Source organism: Scomber scombrus, chromosome 3, assembly GCF_963691925.1.
Source record: "Scomber scombrus chromosome 3, fScoSco1.1, whole genome shotgun sequence".
Lineage (NCBI taxonomy): Eukaryota > Metazoa > Chordata > Actinopteri > Scombriformes > Scombridae > Scomber > Scomber scombrus.
The window spans coordinates 2,198,154-2,216,760 of NC_084972.1; the positions used below are offsets into that span (position 1 = coordinate 2,198,154).

At 39.3% G+C, this 18,607-nt stretch overlaps 1 protein-coding gene across 6 annotated transcripts; it reads left to right on the forward strand.

Moving 5' to 3' along the window:
• The first annotated feature begins 2,025 nt into the window (after positions 1-2,025).
• Positions 2,026-17,624, forward strand: usp48 (ubiquitin specific peptidase 48). 6 transcript variants are annotated; one of them, XM_062416025.1, is made up of 28 exons: positions 2,026-2,151; positions 2,646-2,783; positions 3,254-3,374; positions 3,561-3,702; positions 4,858-4,985; positions 5,447-5,571; positions 6,933-7,041; positions 7,269-7,402; positions 7,538-7,623; positions 8,336-8,515; positions 10,045-10,182; positions 10,378-10,527; positions 10,657-10,857; positions 11,339-11,450; positions 11,753-11,895; positions 12,287-12,361; positions 12,457-12,581; positions 13,321-13,443; positions 13,590-13,651; positions 13,902-14,012; positions 14,562-14,692; positions 15,001-15,107; positions 15,505-15,612; positions 15,753-15,941; positions 16,126-16,251; positions 16,408-16,456; positions 16,556-16,582; positions 16,905-17,624. In XM_062416025.1, exons 2-28 carry the CDS (start codon positions 2,650-2,652, stop codon positions 16,925-16,927), a joined length of 3,159 nt encoding a protein of 1,052 aa, XP_062272009.1. In that variant the 5' UTR covers positions 2,026-2,151; positions 2,646-2,649; the 3' UTR covers positions 16,928-17,624. The 6 variants fall into 6 exon arrangements, 5 of the variants coding, with proteins under 5 accessions (XP_062272009.1, XP_062272012.1, XP_062272010.1 ...); XM_062416028.1 differs by lacking the exon at positions 2,026-2,151 and adding an exon at positions 2,228-2,290; XM_062416026.1 differs by lacking the exon at positions 2,026-2,151 and adding an exon at positions 2,306-2,473.
• Positions 17,625-18,607: the final 983 nt, after the last annotated feature.

Genomic DNA, 18,607 nt, shown 5'->3' on the forward strand with positions numbered 1-18,607 from the left:
AAGGAAGACACCATGAAATGAAGAAATACGAACCAGGGGGACAAAAGTAAGAAAATAAAGAAAGATTATATTAATTGTATTTTCTGAGGTAATAATGTTGAGCGAAAAAAATATTACAATAAGAATGGAGCAGAGTAAAAAGTAAAATGGGTGTTCCTTTGGAGTGTAGTGGAAGAAATGTAAGTTCCCGAGTAAAATGAACAAGTGGAATATAAATGACTGGTTGTGATCTTCAGCAAAACAAAGACAATCCTTAAATGTTGTGTTTCTCTATCTGCTCTGGCAATAATTACTCACAGGTATAATCAGTATAAATATAATGTAGGTATTAGCAATTTATGAGACATGGACTCTAAATAAAGGAGTGTATATGGTGATTAACATCTCCTTTATTCTTTTCCTTGAAAAAGCACATTCATTTATTTGCTAGATACTTTTATCCAAATAAGTAGTTTCAGTACATATGCAAGGTGATGTGTATGCCCACACATTTATTTCCTGATCTTTTTTTCTGTAGTCAACATATTTTAAATGTACACTGCACATGGACGTGCATGCTGAAGACTAGTGGACAGCCGGAGTGATTGAAACAGTACATTGATGATGATGCAGATTATCCCATACACTTAGTCAGCAGACCGGACATAATCTTCACATCACCTAACCGAATGCCATTCACTCACAACGTACAACTTCTTTGTAGCAGTTATGTAATGACAAACCATCTGTATGAGTATGTATATTGGTTTCTGCAGAGTTCTAACAAGTGCTCAGTTGTTTGCCATCCTTCCAAACATGCTGTCAAGTGTGCAATTTACTCACAGCCTCAAAAATGGACAGTTCCACTTCCATGTCAACATTTTATCATATCACTAAAGCCATGAAAAGGACATATTGATGTGAATTTCAACTGTTTCAAAATGTCCAATAGACTATTCTTCACTTCAGCAACCTGTACAGCCTGTAGATATGCTTGAGTACAGTATAAGCTGATTATGTATTGGCTATCATCAGCTAATGCAAATAGATGCACAGTGGGCCATATACAGTAACTGCATCATTAGCTGTCATAATAGACAGCTTTTCAAAGCAGAGCATGAACAAATCGTATGAATACAAGCAGCAGAGAAAAGAGTTAGATCATAGACAATATGGAGATACAATGCATGAACAGGTTGTGTGTTAACAGGGTAGACTGCAGAACAGACTGAAACAGATACTGGAATACATATCAAATAGTAAAGGATTTCAAATAAATACTTGAAATAAAATTATTTCTAAACACTAGACTTTACATGTATAATGTGCTCATATGGCAGCCTTGTTTCAGGCCAGCTATGGTTCCGTCATGAATGATCAGCATTTAACAACATGATAAGCGACTCGAAAAAATAATATTATTGGACTTTCATCAGTTATTATTAATGACCCATACACCAATATATAGATTTAGGTTTCCTCTAATATTGTAAACAGCTCACTAACAATACAAACTGCACATATACTTCAGGGTCATAGAAAATCATGGATGAAGAGTAGGCATAGCCTGAAGTAAAACATGTTGCATCACAGCGGGCTGTACATATCTATAAACTATGGATAAAAAGAAAAAGTTTAATTGTAATGCATAACATTTTATTTATATAAAAATAACTCAGGAGTGGACTTCTATCTCTATGAATTTTCTTTTATTAATTCATCTAAAAGGAGTATATATTTTTCATTCCAGAAATTCAGGTTTGGTCTTCCACAGTAAAGATGCTTAGGCTACTACATCACAAGACATAGGCCAATAGAACTAAAACACGCATTTTTATTGTGGAAGGAAATTTAAATAAATACATATAAATTCATAAATTGAGTGCACAATAAAATGTATAGCAGCGAATCTTGAGTGAAAGGAAACAAAAATGAAGAATATTCAGGGTTTGTGGTTTGTATCTTCAAGTCAAACAGGAAGACGGCGTTCGCTCCCTCCTCACGTCACAACAAAGAGACGTCGTCTACGTCATTTATTGACGTCGTGTTGATTTTGAGCAAAGAAATAATTTATTTATAAACTGACGCAAGGGCGCTAAATCTAAAATAAACCGTGAATAAAATGTGAAAATACATAAAAATATTTTGGTGAAGCAGCTGCACGCATGAAAGGTTCGATAAAATTTGACCTTAACACAATAAACTCGTTACGTTAGCGTCAAGTAGCGTTAAATAGAAACTTGAGGGAAAATGACTTGCTAACACTGCCGGTCGGGCTAGCTACATCTTAGCTAGCTAGCATTAGCACTGGGTTAGTCCGCACTTCTGACGTGACCCTGCAAATAGTGATAGTCGTGGTTTCTTGTATTTTTAGTTGCTCTGTGTATTGTTGCGCTCTAGTGTAATATGCTCACTTTTTTGGCTCGTTGGAATAATGAGGGAACAGCGAAGCTAACATTAGCTGGCTAGGTAAAGTAGCATTACATAGCTAACGGTAGGTTGCTTCGTACGAGGTCTCTTCAACTCGATACAACCTATTTAGCTCCTGTTAGCCAGCTATGTTAGCATTCTTTGAACTAGTTTGGCAAACCTTAGGCCATTGCATTATTACTTCCTTGTGTCCGTTCACGCATATGTCTGACTTTGTGGTGAATGTTACATCGTAGGATTATGGCGCCCCGCTTACAGTTGGAGAAAGCGGCTTGGCGTTGGGTGGAAAGTGTGAAACCAGAGGAAATCAGCCAGGAGCACATCGAACTAGCATACCGCGTCCATCTCCCGGCCTGCAAGAGAGGAACCTGCAGGTACTGTAACAACATTTCTTTAAATACCTTCGTTGTGCTACTGTGTTCCAGTCAAGAATACTAGCAGCAGAAGTGGAATGTGTTTTGTTTTTAAGCTCCACGAAGAGAAGCTGAGAGATTGATTTCAGTGCTTGTGGACAAGCCGTCATAGCTTGTAGAGCAACTTTCCAGACGCTGTGTGGAAGGTCATGAAGAAGCACTCTGCTTTTCAAATAAGCATATCATTACATATCTCTAATATACAACTACAGTAAACAGTGGGCATCACAGAAAACTCAGTCCTATTGTAGAAATTTTACTAAACGTTACATATAAAATGGTGTGTAGCTTTGTGTGCAAAACAATAATAACCTGGCACATTTGAGATGGAGCTTGACATGTCTATTGCACATCAGAGAGCTGCAGTTAGGTGTTTCTTCTGAAGTATGTAGTAGAACTGTAAATATATTAATAATGCCTTGCTTTTGCAGGAGGAACTGCAAAGGGAATCCCAACTGTCTTGTGGGAATTGGTGAACAGGCGTGGCTTGGGGAGATTGATGAAAATGCTTTCCATAATATTGATGACCCGAATTCAGAACGTCGAGACAAGGTATTTCTTCCATCGGCCGCTCATACTGAATTTTCAACTCATCTGTGCCGGTTTCCCCCCATACTGTATCATCAGTCTGTTGTCGCTGAAATGCTAAAGTCCTGTTAAGTTACCATAAGGCTAGGATGTAAGGATTTATACAAAGACCATTAATTACCCTTCTCTTATTGTATTTCCCTCTCCCAGAACACATTTGTCGGCCTGACCAACCTGGGTGCGACATGCTACGTCAACACATTCCTCCAAGTGTGGTTCCACAACCTTGAGCTGCGAAGGAGCCTCTATCAGTGCCACAATTCCAGAGCACAGGAACACAACATTGAGTCTGGTAAATACAGCAGCCACTTCTTTGTGTTAGTTCATTGTGCTGGTTTATGTCAACATGTTTCGGCCAGATTTTGCATAGTGTTTGCATGCGTACACCTAAAGCAGTGGATGCACCGCCAGCTGCCAGTATTATCCTAGAGGTTCTTAGTTAGCACTAGCAACATTCAGGCCTGTCTACACAGTGCTTAGTATTGATTAATGCAAAATATCTGCATAACTTCTTCAAGACAAAGACTGTACACATGAAATGTCTATAAAAGCCAAGACCAGGATTTATCAAATCCTTTACCGAAATCCAGATTTATCCTGGAATACATAACATACCAAATTAGGATAATGTCATTAGGATTCTAGCTGGGATTCAGTACATTTTAGTTTTAGATGATGTTGTTTGTTTGTTTTGTTTTTCATGTTTTTAGTTACCTTTTCTGTTTTTTAAGATCTGATCAGCACAATCCTGTTTTTATATATATATTCATGCAAATAAATACACTAAACTAAACTTTAGATCCATCTAGAACAGAGTAACATTACCCAAACAAGTGTGTTGTTTGACAGCAGGATTGTTTGGAATATTTGCAAATGAAAGTAGAAGATCCTTGGAGAATACATGCCTCCACAAGTACAGAACAAATGATATACCCAAAGAAATCAACATCAGTTTATATCAAATGTCACGGATCATGGATTTTTGTTGTCATTCCAGACATGTAGATACATGAAAGAGAACCAAATACCATACTCAGGTCCTGGTGTTAATATAAATTTAAAAAAAGAATTAGAAAATAATGAGTCAATGAATAAATGAGTAAATAAAATAAAGAGATAAAATAAGCAGTGCAGTGTACTAGCAAACAATAAAATCTCACAGACAGAGACATTACAGCATGCACTGAGGGATATAATAAATAGTTAAAATCATGTGTTTATTTAGTTGATAAAAGTTCAGACACACAGGGAAACTAACAGGGGGATTGCCATTTCTTAAACAATTACTGTTCAAAATAATTAGACAAAACTGAAGGTCTGCTTACATGTAGGCAAGTGACTGAGAGTGTGTAACTGAGGCTGCAGACTGCTCTGTAGGTTGTTGTTTTTTTATCACATGATGGAAGAATTTCATCCTCTCTAACAGACTCCTCTCTGTCTATTTCAGATTATGAGCCTCAGTCCATCTGTGAGCATCTCCAGTATCTGTTTGCACTCCTGCAGAACAGCAATAGAAAATACATCGACCCGTCAGGGTTGGTCAAAGCACTGGGCCTGGACACAGGACAGCAACAGGTTAATCACTGCAATACCTGGCAAATTGTTTTAGTAGAACTTTGAAGTACAAGACTGGCTCCGCAGATTGAAGAACATAACTGAGTTGGTACTTAAAGTGTTGAGGTTCTGCAATCACTGCTGTTTTGAAACTGGCCTGTAGTTTCTGGAAAATGGTTGTAGGCACAGGAAGAGCAGGGAAAAAGGAATTAATAATTAATCTATGTGTTTAATGATTCTATAAAATAAGTCAAAGTCACAAGTTATATCTGGAAATCACATTTTTTACTCTGCAATAACTGGATGATTATCATTGATTATTTTTCTCATTGATTAGCGTTCTGCTTGTTAACAATCAATAGTGTCACCATTGAATAGTTATCTTAACACACAGATAGAGAGTGCAGACATGTTCATCGGTGGACATGTTGTGGAAGCTTGGTTTCCTCACAGAGCATTAAATTCAGATCTTTTTCTTTCAGGATGCCCAGGAGTTTTCAAAGCTCTTCTTGTCTCTACTGGAGGACACGCTGTCCAAGCAGAAGAACTTCAGCCTGCAGAACGTCATCCAGCAGCAGTTCTGTGGACAGTTCTCCTACGTGACTGTGTAAGAAAAGTCAGAGCTCAAACCTGACACTGGTTAATTATACGTCACTAATAAATGGGAAAAGTATCATGTGACAAAGTGCTGTCCATCAACAGTCTGTCATAGTTTTGTATTTGTAGTTTAGCAGCAGAGCATATTGGATACTTTAGCACCCACAGGTCAAACCAAGCTGGATTGTATTCACATTTATAAACAGCAACACAAAGTGTTTGGTATTTTGGAATATTTGGAGACATTTATGTTTAACTTTGTTGAAAGGAGGAGGGAAGATAAGAATGAGGTGTAGTAGATGAATGGGAGATGAAAAGAGAGTTCTGGTCTGTTAGGCAGGTGAGAGAAATATCTTTCTCCACATTCACATCACTCTGGTTGATGTTTTGTAATAATGTACTTTCCCATACTGTATTTTAACAGGTGTTTTTAGTGACATTCCACCCACTGTAAGAGAATGTTAATGTTAATGTATCTGTTTTGGCTTTATGTGGGTGATGTATCAGGCCTTGGCTCATATCTGTGATAACTTTATATTGCGGCCCTTTTGTTGTTGGAAAAAGGTGTTGTAGATGCACACATCTGGTACTAAAAACTTTAAAGCAGGTGCTGGATCAAAGGACCAAATCTGCCAAAGACAAAAGAAAGTCTGCACACTGTGGCTCCCAATGCAGATGTTGTTTTAATGGGATATCAGAAGTGATGTTTCAAGCACACTGCTCTTCAGTGTAAAGAAGAGTGGCTACATCTGCATTGGGAGCCACAGTGTGCAGACTTTATTCTGTCTTTTACAGCTTTTCTGTTGTTCACATTAAATTAAATGCACATTTTTGTTGGTCAAATCTTTTTGGAGGGTTTCAAGTTTGATGTGCTTGCTTAAGGAATAATTTGGAGTGTAAAGATAAACAGCTTTTGCAGAGGAGATGTTTTGTTGTTGCTTCTTCTCTCTTTAAGGACATTTTTTTTTTTTTAAAAGCCAGGCTGTCTAGTCTGTAACACTTTTATCAGATCTAATGCCAGCCAGAGGTGAAATTAGATTTAACTGCAGTTTATTTAACATTCTCTGAGGAAGATGGAAGCCTTGCTGTTGTCACATTAATGAAGCATGCAGGATACCAAGTATTTTTATAAGGCCTGCTTTAGTCAGTGTTAAAGTATTACTAGTTATCATCATGCAGTGTTACATGATCTTAAATATGGAAGTCTAAGTGACATTTCAATGGCCACAACACAGCTTTAATAATCCAGTTTTCATCATCAAACTCATTACTACCAAAATTTAGTAAAGCTACTAAATATATTTAGTCCAAACCTAAAGACATATTTTGAAGTGTTGATGTGGAATGTCTTGCTTTGGTTGTTTTTTCCAGCTGTAACCAGTGTGGACGATCCTCTGCACTGCCGTCCAGATTCTACGAACTGGAACTGAACATCCAGGGTCACAAGAACCTCACAGAGTGTGTCACAGAGTTCCTGAAGGTAACACTCATCTCCTGTCACACTGTGTTTACATCCACAGCAATCTATCATAGCACTTCATTCACCTACACAATCATAAAGGCGTGCTTTCAAATATATTGACAGAAAACACAGAATGATAAAACTCTCCAATTTGAATGTGTTTTTTTGTCTAAAGGTTACACTGTAGCAGGTACTATGTCTGAAAATGTTACCATAACAGTAAGCTGTTTGCCTCCACCTTGCAGGAGGAGAAGCTGGATGGAGACAACCGCTACTTCTGTGAGAGCTGTCAGAGTAAACAGAGTGCCACCCGCAGGATCAAACTGCATAGTCTCCCCCCTACACTCAACCTGCAGCTCATGCGCTTTGTCTTCGACAGGTCAGACACTGCTCTGTTACCACACTCTGTAAAATCCAAACAAGATTGATAAAATACATCAAATCCTGAAGCTAGTAGTGTCAAATTCCTGCTGGTGACAGACAAAGATTGACTGAACTTCTGTGTCTTCTCCAGACAAACAGGCCACAAGAAGAAGCTCAACACTTTCATCAGTTTTCCGGAGCAGCTGGACATGGGGCCTTTTTTGGAAGGGAAACAAGGTATAAGCAGTATGAATCTATATGAGAGACACACACACTGCCTGCCATCAGTCTATGAATGTGTGTGAATGAGTTGTAGTGTAAAGCGCTTTGAGTGGTCGAAAAGACTAGAAAGCTGCTATATAAGTACAGTCCATTTACCATTTACACACACACACACACACACACACACACACACACACACACACACACACACACACACACACACACACACACACACACTTTGTACATGATATGCTGCCAGTGATTCATGTTACAATTTGTTCATCCTCATCTACATAATGCAGAAAAGCACATCAAAATATCTTGTGTCTGTATTTACTCATTAACATGCAGTAATTGTTTCATATAAAATGTATTATAGATGATTCTATTTCTCTCATATTAGTAGCATGACATGTGCAGTACTGTTGCGAGGTCAAGTGGTCCTGTATGAAACATGCTGTACATATCTCACAATTAGTAACCTGTGGTTACTATCCATCATTTTGGGAAACATCTTTAACGAGAATTTAGAATGTGTAAATAGAAACAAACAGTTTAAATACATACATACACAGATGACGTACTTCCATATGGGGGATTGAATTTCCATCACAAGTTGTCGCTTGCATTATGTCCCCATTTTTTGTTAATGACTGGTGTTTTGAGGAAAAGTAAACAGGTTTTTATTTGTGTTTGTGTTTGTGTGTGTGTCATACTGGGTCCCCAGACCAGAAGTGTGTTTACGAACTGAGTGCAGTGCTGATCCATCGGGGCATCAGCGCTTACTCGGGACACTACATCGCCCATGTGAAAGACGCTCGAACCAGCGACTGGTACAAGTTCAACGATGAGGAAATCGAGAAGATGGAAGGCAAGAAGTTGCAGCTGGGCATTGAGGAGGACATTGGTGAGTAGCATTACATGGACACTTTCCTGAAATCCACACATATCTTGTGTACTGTTGTGTTATGAGTGTACTGCTTTCAATTTATGTCCCGCAGACATACTAGAGGACAAACCTGGAGGTGAAGTTGAAGCCCCCCTCTTTCCCTCATATAAGTCAGTTTTTAAGACAAGCATAAGACATAAGATTTTTAATGTGTGGGCAGATGATGGGGGGTTGTGGGTGTACAGATTGGTCCATATTCCATGCACTACAGCTCTAGAGACTACTGTTAACATTATAGATTACATGACATTTTGCATGGACAGTGTGGTAGCCAATCAGGATGCTCTTGTCTATCATAACAATAAACCCTATATTACAAAAGAAATGACAGACTGCATGAGTAGGGACAAAATACGGCTGTAGAAATAAAGACAGGAGAGAGGACTGGCAGTAATTAAAAACTAACTTAAACTACTCGTTACAAATGCAAGAGAACAACACACGCCAATGATGGAGCGGTGCTTTGAAAATTCTAAATATGAACACTGCACACAAACTAATGAGCAGTTTGGATGGACAACACAAATCAAACCAGCTGGATGACTTTGACTTGAGGTTTGATTAACTGAACGTCTCTCATGAGTGTGACAGTATGTTACAGTCTCTGTCAGACAATGATGCCACCTGCTGGCTGGAAGTGGACTAACCACAGTGTTCAGGGTCTTTTCTTTAGTGTGAGCACTCACTAATAAGTCCACAGGTCCAGAAGGACTGCTGACTTTTTTGTTCAAAAGCTTGCAGTCCTGAGACCGTCACACTGTCCCAGCCTGGTGGACACAGTCAGTCATAACAGCAGTGACTAAAAAGCCCTGTGACACAGTAAAACATGATTTCCATCCTGTAGCTTTGACCTGAGAAATGTGTCTCTGCTCAAGACATTGTGGAGCCAGTGTTACATACGTGTCAGTTTGTCTATAAGCATGAACACAGCCCTGAAGATGTCATTCTCAGCATTTTGTACTTTATCTCCAAACACACTGATGGCACAAATGCCTCTGCTCAATGTTATCTATTGATTTTAGTTTTAATGTTTAATTCAGTGCAATTCTACCTGCTTTTAGACAAGCTGAAGGACATGAGTGTTAATTAGATTACATTCTTTTACGCTTTAAAAAAACAACAAATAGCACACAGCACGTGAGGGTCACTGGGGCACTATGAGAGACCAAACAGCAATACAGGGGTCCCACAAGGTTGTGTGGCATCACCTATACTCTTTACATTGTTCCAGCTCCCATCAAGCTGCTGAACTCTAATTCTGAACTAATTATTATATTTTCTTTTTAAGCAGTCATGTTGTCAGTGTCAAATGTCTTTAATGTTTTTTAGATGGTTTCCTGTAGAGCAACCCAACACAAATTTCCCCTCTGAGACAATAAAATGTTTCAATAGTCTCTGCACAAAATGTTAGAATTAATTAGGATGTCTGTAAGTGTGAAATGTAAAGTCTTATTTTAAAGTTGTTGATCTTCTTTCTTGGTCTTTAGCTGAAACAGTGAAGTCTCAGACACGAAAGCCTAAGTGCAGTAAAGGCTACCACTGTTCCAGAAATGCCTACATGCTGGTGTATAAGCTCCAAGAAGAGGAGAGCTCAGATCCTTCCAGGACTATAGTCGAGGTGCCAGGTGAGTAGTAAAGAGTAGAAGTAGAGTTTTATTCCTTGACCCAAACAAAGATCTCAGTCAGAAAAGGAAACAGGGATCATTACTGGTTTCTATCTTAGTTTGCACCATGAAATTGTGACATGTCTCAAGAAGCCTATTTTATTCATAAAAGCCAGCTTGTCTGATGGTCTCTTTTCCCTCTGACCTGTCTCCCAGCCTTCCTCCAGAGGTTGGTGGACCAAGACAACCATAAATTTGAGGAGTGGTGCAATGAAATGGCCGACATGAGGAAACAGAGCGTGGATAAGGGCAAGGCCAAGCACGAGGAGGTGAAGGAGCTCTACGAGCTTTTACCTGCAAGAGACGGTCAGTACAAACATTCCCTCATCATCCACAACCCCCCTGATAGAAACATTAAAGTGTAGCGGTATGTTCTGGATGAAGGTGAGAGGTTCCATCTTTGTTCATGTGTGATCCTCCGTGCATCCTCCTCAGGTGAACCGTATGAGTTCATACCTTTGGACTGGTTGAAGAAGTGGCTGGACGATTCCACATCCACAAAGGAAATCGACAACTCTTTCTTCCTGTGTTCTCATGGCAAACTGCATCCAGACAAGGTGGGAGATTCCAAGAGGGTTTCCCTACAGGCCGGTCAGCTCCTGTATGAGCGCTATGGTGGAGGTCCAAGACTGGATGGTAAGACTAACACAGGGTCTGATCTCTGCTCAGATCTCATGCAGAAATGGGGGGGGGGATCCTTTGTGAGCTGTCTTTGTTATAATCCTTTTAATCTTTTTTTTTAGGTGCATACAGGTAAATATTTTTGAAAAGTGCTCCAAAGAATAGACACATAGTGGATTTTTCCTGAGTTGAATCATGCAGTTTCATACTTCATACCTCTGTTCCAAAATGTAAAAAATCTGTGTCTTTTTACTAGTAGCTAAAGATCATATAGCTTTGACTGTCTTACTGAAGACAGTAGTGCACTGCGCACATATATTTTTTTGTTAAAAATCTGATGTGCCTAAGAATTGTGGGAGAAAAGCAGATAATAATTGTGATCGTGATTTCAACCAGAGTCAGACAGCCTAGAAATGTCTCCAGTGCTAACTGCTCCTAAAACCACCATGTGGCTGTTCTATGTTTTCACACATGCTGCTGTTGTGTTTGTGTCCAGGCTCCTCTCTGTGTAGAGAGTGTGTTGGCCAGAGATGCAGGGTGCTGCGACTGAAGAACCAGCTCAATGAGGACTACAAGGAGGTCACCAATCTGGTCAAACGCACACTCAGGTACACACACTTGTGTCAATGGGCTATGTTCAAGATTAGATCAAATAATACTTTAATGATTCACTTGTATTTTTGATGAAAATTGGTTCTAAATATAAATAGATTGTATTACTAGTAATAGAAAGGAGGCTGTCCGTACTTACGACTTTGTGTGTGTGTGTGTGTGTGTGTGTGTGTGTGTGTGTGTGTGTGTGTGTGTGTGTGTGTGTGTGTGTGTGTGTGTGTGTGTGTGTGTGTGTGTGTGTGTGTGTGTGTGTGTGTGTGTGTGTGTGTGTGTGTGTGTGTGTGTGTGTGTGTCTCAGTGGGGAGGGCTACTGGGTGGGTAAAGCATCTCTGCGTAGCTGGAGGCAGTTAGCTCTGGAGCAGCTGGAGGAGGATGAACATGAGAGCAAACACAGCAACGGCCAGACCAACGGACAGGGACCACACAGCAACAACTGCAAAGGTTGTCTCTCCTTCTTACTCTGTTTATTCATGGTGGCTCGTGCAGTTTGTTTTTCATCAGTCAACCACACTGAAAACAGAAAATCACGTCACATTTTGTACAAGAGATCACTGTTTTTCATTGTAGATTGAATACATCTGGGCTTTGGGAGGGATTGTTTTACATAAAGTACCAGTCAGAAGCCACTGTTGTACGTGTGGTGGTACTACAGCAAATGTCACAGGATCATCAAAGTCATGAGGATGACAAACACACAAAAGTTTCCCACAGAATGGGTTTTCAATCTTCAATGTGTCTGTCATATTATGAAGGGCTTTGAGCCACTGTATGATTCACTGCATCTGTGTGTTTGCTGTTTGTACTGAAGCATGAACTTTTTTTGTTTGATTAGAGTTCGGCCCGGAGCTCTCTGAGGGCAATGAGGAGGAGATGAAGACTTTCAATGAGGATATAGTCTGCAGTCACGGTACTTTTCCTCACAGCATCTAGAATGATCTTTGCAAGAATGATGTGCAAAATATGCTGTTGGTTGTTAAACTTGTAGGATTGCTCTTACTGCAGGAGGTCTGAGTATTCTGGAGACTGAACGGAAGCTGGTATCCTCTGAAGTTTGGACCAAGTTGAGGGTGTACTTCCCCAAAGCCCCAGAATTTACTCAAATCCAAGAACAATGTCAGCAGTGCCTGGTGAGTGTTGCACTACACACTAAACCTCATTCAATTGTTAATTTAAAGGTGGAATTAACTATCCCACCATAGATGCCTCATGAGTAGTAAATAATTCATAGGTCACACTGGGACAGCACTACAACACTAGATGAACATTATCAGGCTGTGTCCTCCTTTTATTATAGAACCCACATTTATTGTGTTTACATTCTTTGAGTCACTTTGTGGTTATAGAGCGTTAATTTGAAAGTTTGCCTTGTTTAACTGCTGCTGTGCAACCATGAATAGCTGCAAGAATCTTGTTTATTTTATAGATTAATGATCATTTTTTCAACTTGGGGGGGGGGGTGTAGCGGGCCAAGCTGACCAATCAGACCAATTACAGTTCTTTGTAGTAGTCTGTAGTGTCCCTCTTACCCAGTTCGTAGTCAAATTTTGAGGAGATGCAGGTTAGCCACAACAGCTGTGCGTGGAGGCTCTGTCGATTCACTGTGACCCCTTAAATCGAAACTGTGTCAACCTAACTTAAATACCCTACATTAGCTTTTAGCCTTAAGGATTATAAAGTGGTAATTATACTTTGTGGAAAAACCATATCAGACACACATAATTGTCATAATCAGCAAGCACAGATGATGATGATGATGATGATGATGATGATGATGACGACTAATGAGTTAGTGGATCTGTCAGAATAGAGTGAACCACTGGGTTAGTCCATGTGTTAAACTAAAACATTTCCCTCCTGTGTGTGCAGACATTAGAGCAGGAAGAAAAGGACAATGAGGCTGTCAGTAAGATGATGGCTCTGGACCAGAAGAACCAGCTGCTCAACCTCTTCAATGAGAAGAACCGGCCAACACTCACCAAGTGGCCTCAGGTAGCTACATGGCCGAGCATCAAACTGTCAGCCTGCAGGACTCATGAAACAGTACTAATAATGACTAAATGTGAATATTAAAATGTGGAAATGACATACTGTACTTTGATTCAGGTGAATAAATTCTCTCTGTCATGTCTCTCCAGGACACAGATGTGCTTTACATCGTCCCTCTGTTTTTTGTGGATGAATGGAGAAAATTCATCAGGTATGTTTGTTTCAGCTGTGAAAATAAATAGGACAACTTTTTTTTTTCACTGCATGCATTCAGGAACCTGGTAATCTCTATAAAAAAGAATGCAGAAAGAAGAGGTTTGCATAAATATCAGGTAATAAGTGAAGAAAAAAAACAATTGTAATATGTGGTTTGCATGTGTACCCTTTAAGGCTGGCAGTATAAATGCATGCTTCTTTTCAAATGGTCATTTTTCTTCTATTGGTGTGTGTGCTTTTTGTAGGAGGCCCACTAAATCTTCTCCAGTGTCTAATGTGGGCAACAGCCTGCTTCTCTGTCCCCACGGAGGCTTCATGTTCACCTACGACTCCCTGATCAGCGGAGATGCACAACAGTGAGTGCTGCTTATATAACTCACTAGTGTGACCTTCTCATCCACACAAATCCCAAAACATTTTAGAGAAACCGTTTCCATTAGAATTATACTTTTGACATGATGGGGTAAAAGCTTTTGGAACAGCAGTTAAGCTATAACACACAACAAGTATATCAGCCTATGGGTCAGTCTGTGCTACATTAGAACTAGTTCATACAGCATGTAAATGTGTTTGTTCCATATGGCCATGGTTGAGGGCAGAGTAAAAAGCCATAGACTGAGTCTCTCCCAGAAAGCATACATTGTTTTTCACTCAGTTGCACACATGCAATAATTATGTAATGAATGAAAAAAGAGAGATGTTCAAACCCTGACTGACTCCTCACTTCACGTCTGGCCAATCACTGCAGGAAGTGGGTGTGAATGTCAGATTATCAGTTTTGGAGATTGTCCAAATTGTAAATTGACATTGTTTGCATGAGTTTAATAAATTAACTATGAAAGCCCCTGAACTGAAGTGTTGTGGACACTACTGTCGTCTCATGTTGTGCTGTTTATCCTGCACAGTATAGCTCTGCTATGGCCCAGCGAATGGGATGTGATCAGCAGACTCTTCATTGTGGACCAGCCAATCTCCATCCACTGCTTCAAACAGACCACGCCTACTGGTCCCACCACCCAGTACACCACCCAGCCTGGTAAGAGTGCAAAACCGGAGGAAGCAGTTCACCTCAGATGTAAAAAAAAAAAAAATAATAAAAAGTCTGTTTCATTGTCATGAACTTACAGTGATGCTCTATTCAAAATCTATTGTGGAAGTATAAAACACTCACTGCCAGCTGGCTTGAAAGGTGGCTTTATAAGGTGTATATTGCTCTTGTGTTGAGGGTGGGAGCCTCAAGTTTGATACTTAATAGATACATTCTGTGTGCAATATTTTTTCACTTTTGGCTTTTTAACATCCTGGATTCACGTCATGTTTGTGTGTGTGTGATTATGTGCTCAGATCTATGTTGGGAGTGCAGAGAGGGCTTCCTTTTCCAGCAGCAGAGGGACCTCAGAGAGTACACCCAAGCCACCATTTACATCCGCAAAGTCATCGAAGATAAGAGGGTATGACAAACACATGAACACAGTCTTCATCACTATGTTTGTAATATGTTTGTTGCTGGTCAGTAGAATGACATCTGCCACTTACACTATGAGTTCACTTTTCTCAACTCATTTTCAGACTCATGTAAAATTTCTGGATACATGAAAGAATATGTGGGGAACTTTTAAATTCATGATCTTAGATTGAAGTAGTTTGCTGCTTAATAAAACATGAGCAGACCAAACACTGGGATGTCCAAGATGACGTCCCCACAGTTATCAATACAAAGTCTAATGAGCCAAAGGTTGGGTGAGCATACCTATAGGAGCTCACTATTCATGTTAGATTATGTTTTGATCTGAGTCAAATGCCCTGCAGTGGTTATTATTGATAGTGTTCATGTTGTTCTCTGTGTAGATGATAAAAGAAGCAGCTCCAGAGCTGAATGCCAGCAGCTCCGAGGCAGAGGAGGAGAAGGAAGAACACCCAAAGGTGGAAGGAGAGAGAGACCCAGACTTCACCCAGGTAACAGAAACTCTGAGGCTAGATCGTAGCAGGAGACTTTGATTAACACTGCTGTATTGAGACCTTTTTTCACAGTCATGGGCCTCTCTTGGTGTTTGTAGGATAATAAGCAAGGACATTGTCTGATTTCTTTATTATAGTCCCAAGATGGTGCAAAGCGGCTTAAGTTGAGTGATGACAACACTGCAGCAGAAGCAGCAACAGTTGTTCCTGTAACCAATGTGACCAAACTAGGTGGCATCAGGAGAAGCACCCGGCACAGGAAACTCAGAGGAGAGAAGGCACTCATCGTTTCAGCCAATCAGACCCTTAAAGAACTGAAAATCCAGGTGAGAGCCCCAAATCTCCTCCGGACAGAAGTCTGAAGCATTAGACTTGAATGTAAAATATAGGGGATGGATAAGGATGAAGTCATTCTATACAGGTAACCCAGAACTGATTACTGTTTTACTCTACAGTTGATGAGCAGCCTGGAATCACGGAACTAATTTTGCTCTACTTGTCACTCTGCAGATTATGCACGCCTTCTCTGTGGCTCCTTTTGACCAGAACCTCTCCATTGATGGAAAAAATCTGACCGATGACTCAGCCACACTGGGCAGCCTGGGTGTCATCCCAGAGTGCATCATCTGTCTAAAGGTATGTCTTCTCTGTCCAATCATCACATAGTACTATGATTTTCTGGTGGCTTGAGTTTTGCAGAAATCTTAAACACTGCAGCTTTAAACTTGACTTTCATCAGATCATAATGATGAAGGGAGATTTTCTATATTTCATGCCATTGTTTCCTTACAGGCTGATGAGCCAATAGCAGACTACGCTGCAATGGATGATGTCTATCAGGGTGAGTACAGCTCTCATTACCTCCATTATGTTTACCTTGATAAAGAAAGCTGAATCTTTACACTGGTTTCTTACATTGTGTCTTCTACTTCATTTACAGTGAGAATGCCTGAAGAGGGATTCAAAGGTGAGCATTTATTCTCTTCATTAGTTTTGAAAATAATGTTCTTTTTTATCCTCCATCAAGTGGGAAGTTAACATCTTATTATTATCTGCATTAGAGCTGTAGTAAAGTAGAGAGGGACTAAACACACTTGTCACTGCATTATTCTATTTGAATAATAATATGAACAGTGATTCTGTGGTCTGGAACCATCTCATGACTCCAGTTCACCTTTTTAACATGCTCACATATGTTTGGGTTTTGTTGTTGTTGTTTCCAGCTGTTGTTTTTTTATGCCATGTTTTTGGTTGCATGTGGCTCTAATCATTTCTGTTCATTTCTGCAGGCACTGGGCTTCTTGGGCACTGAGGAAATCAGCGCTGTAGCTATGTTTGAATTGGACAGATGGAAATTTTAAAAAAGCTTGAATTTGTCAAGTGTCCATATATAAATAAGTGCTTTAATTTGTTTTAGTAATTTTATTTTTTTTACGTTTTGAGTAGGCTTTCTTTAATAAACTGTGACTATATTGCAAATCCGCTGTTTTTTTCCATGAAGTTAGCTGGCCTTTGATATTTAAAGTTCCTAATCATTCTGAAGGACTGTGGTAGTGCTTCTCCCTGATAAATAGAAACAGGATATGGAAGCTAAGTGGATCTGTTGTACTCTGAAGCTTGGCTTCAGTTAAGTTCTACTGTTACTTATAAACACGAGCTTTGTTTATGAACTCTTTTTAAATTATGGCAGAATAAAAATTCAAGATAATGTTCTTTCTTTCCATTATGTGGAAGCTTGTGTTCTCACTGCAGATTTTTCAGGTTTGTCTAAAGAATGCACGAGTATGTTAAGTATTACAAATATAACTGCTCTTAAATGTTAGAACATTTATTACCTCTACAGCAAATCTATATCCATATACTCCATATGGCATTTAGGAATACATAACTACACAGTATGTAAAGAGGCTAATTCTTGCAGAAATGTCAGCAGTGCAAACCTCATGGGTTGGAAGTGAGAAAGAGAATGCAAGCAGTGATATGTACTGTTCTTTTCACTGTTATTTCTTATGAACAATAAAGTTATTTTCAAATCACCCTCTCCTCACATACTTGTAATTATTAGACTCAATAAATAGCAAACTTTTTCTAGTATTTGTGGTATTTGTACAGGTGTATGGTATATGTTGAAATTATTATTATTTTAGTGCATTATGCTGTCTTCTAAATTACTAGATAAAAGGCTGGAAACAAATACTTTTTCTTATTTTTCATGTAGACGGATCAGGTGGAACTTTTGGTGAGATATTTTATTAAATTCAAGTGATACAGCATTGTAAAAGATGTTATCCTACGCTGAGAACATTAGCTATTGTAAATATGCAAAACATGTCTGTAACCTTATTTTTGGTAATAATAACCTTACTATATACATCTTTTTTGTATGTTAATGTTTATTTGTAAAGGGACAAATATACAGTCACCGGCCAATTCACCTGTGCAACCTAATTCAATCCAGTACAACAATTAATTAAGTTTATAGCCTACATATTCAGTTTTTGTTGACATTGTAAAAAAAGGGGATAATTCTTCTCTGTTTATTGACTGGTGTTCCTAATATTTTGAATAATATAGTGTATAATAATATACTGTATAGTAGTAATATAGTGTATACACTGTATAGTAATATAGTGCATATTATAATATACTGTATAGTAATATAGTGTATATTATAATATACTGTATAATAATAGAGGATAGCTTCAGTATTAGCTGCACTAATGCTAATAACATGCTAAACTACTTCCGGTTGTTACAGCGCCGCGTGCCCGCTGAACGCAGCGCGTGAAGCCGCCAGCCGCCTGCCCGTCGTCTATATTAAAAAAGAAAAGATGGACTCTGTTATATGTGCTCAATGAATTTACACACGAACTATTTGACAAGACACATTAATAACTGCAGCTTGAAGGGCTCGACACACCGACTGTTAGCCGGAAGCTAACCGTCCTCATTTGCTTGCCGTACCGACTGTCGCCATTTTCAAAACGGCGAA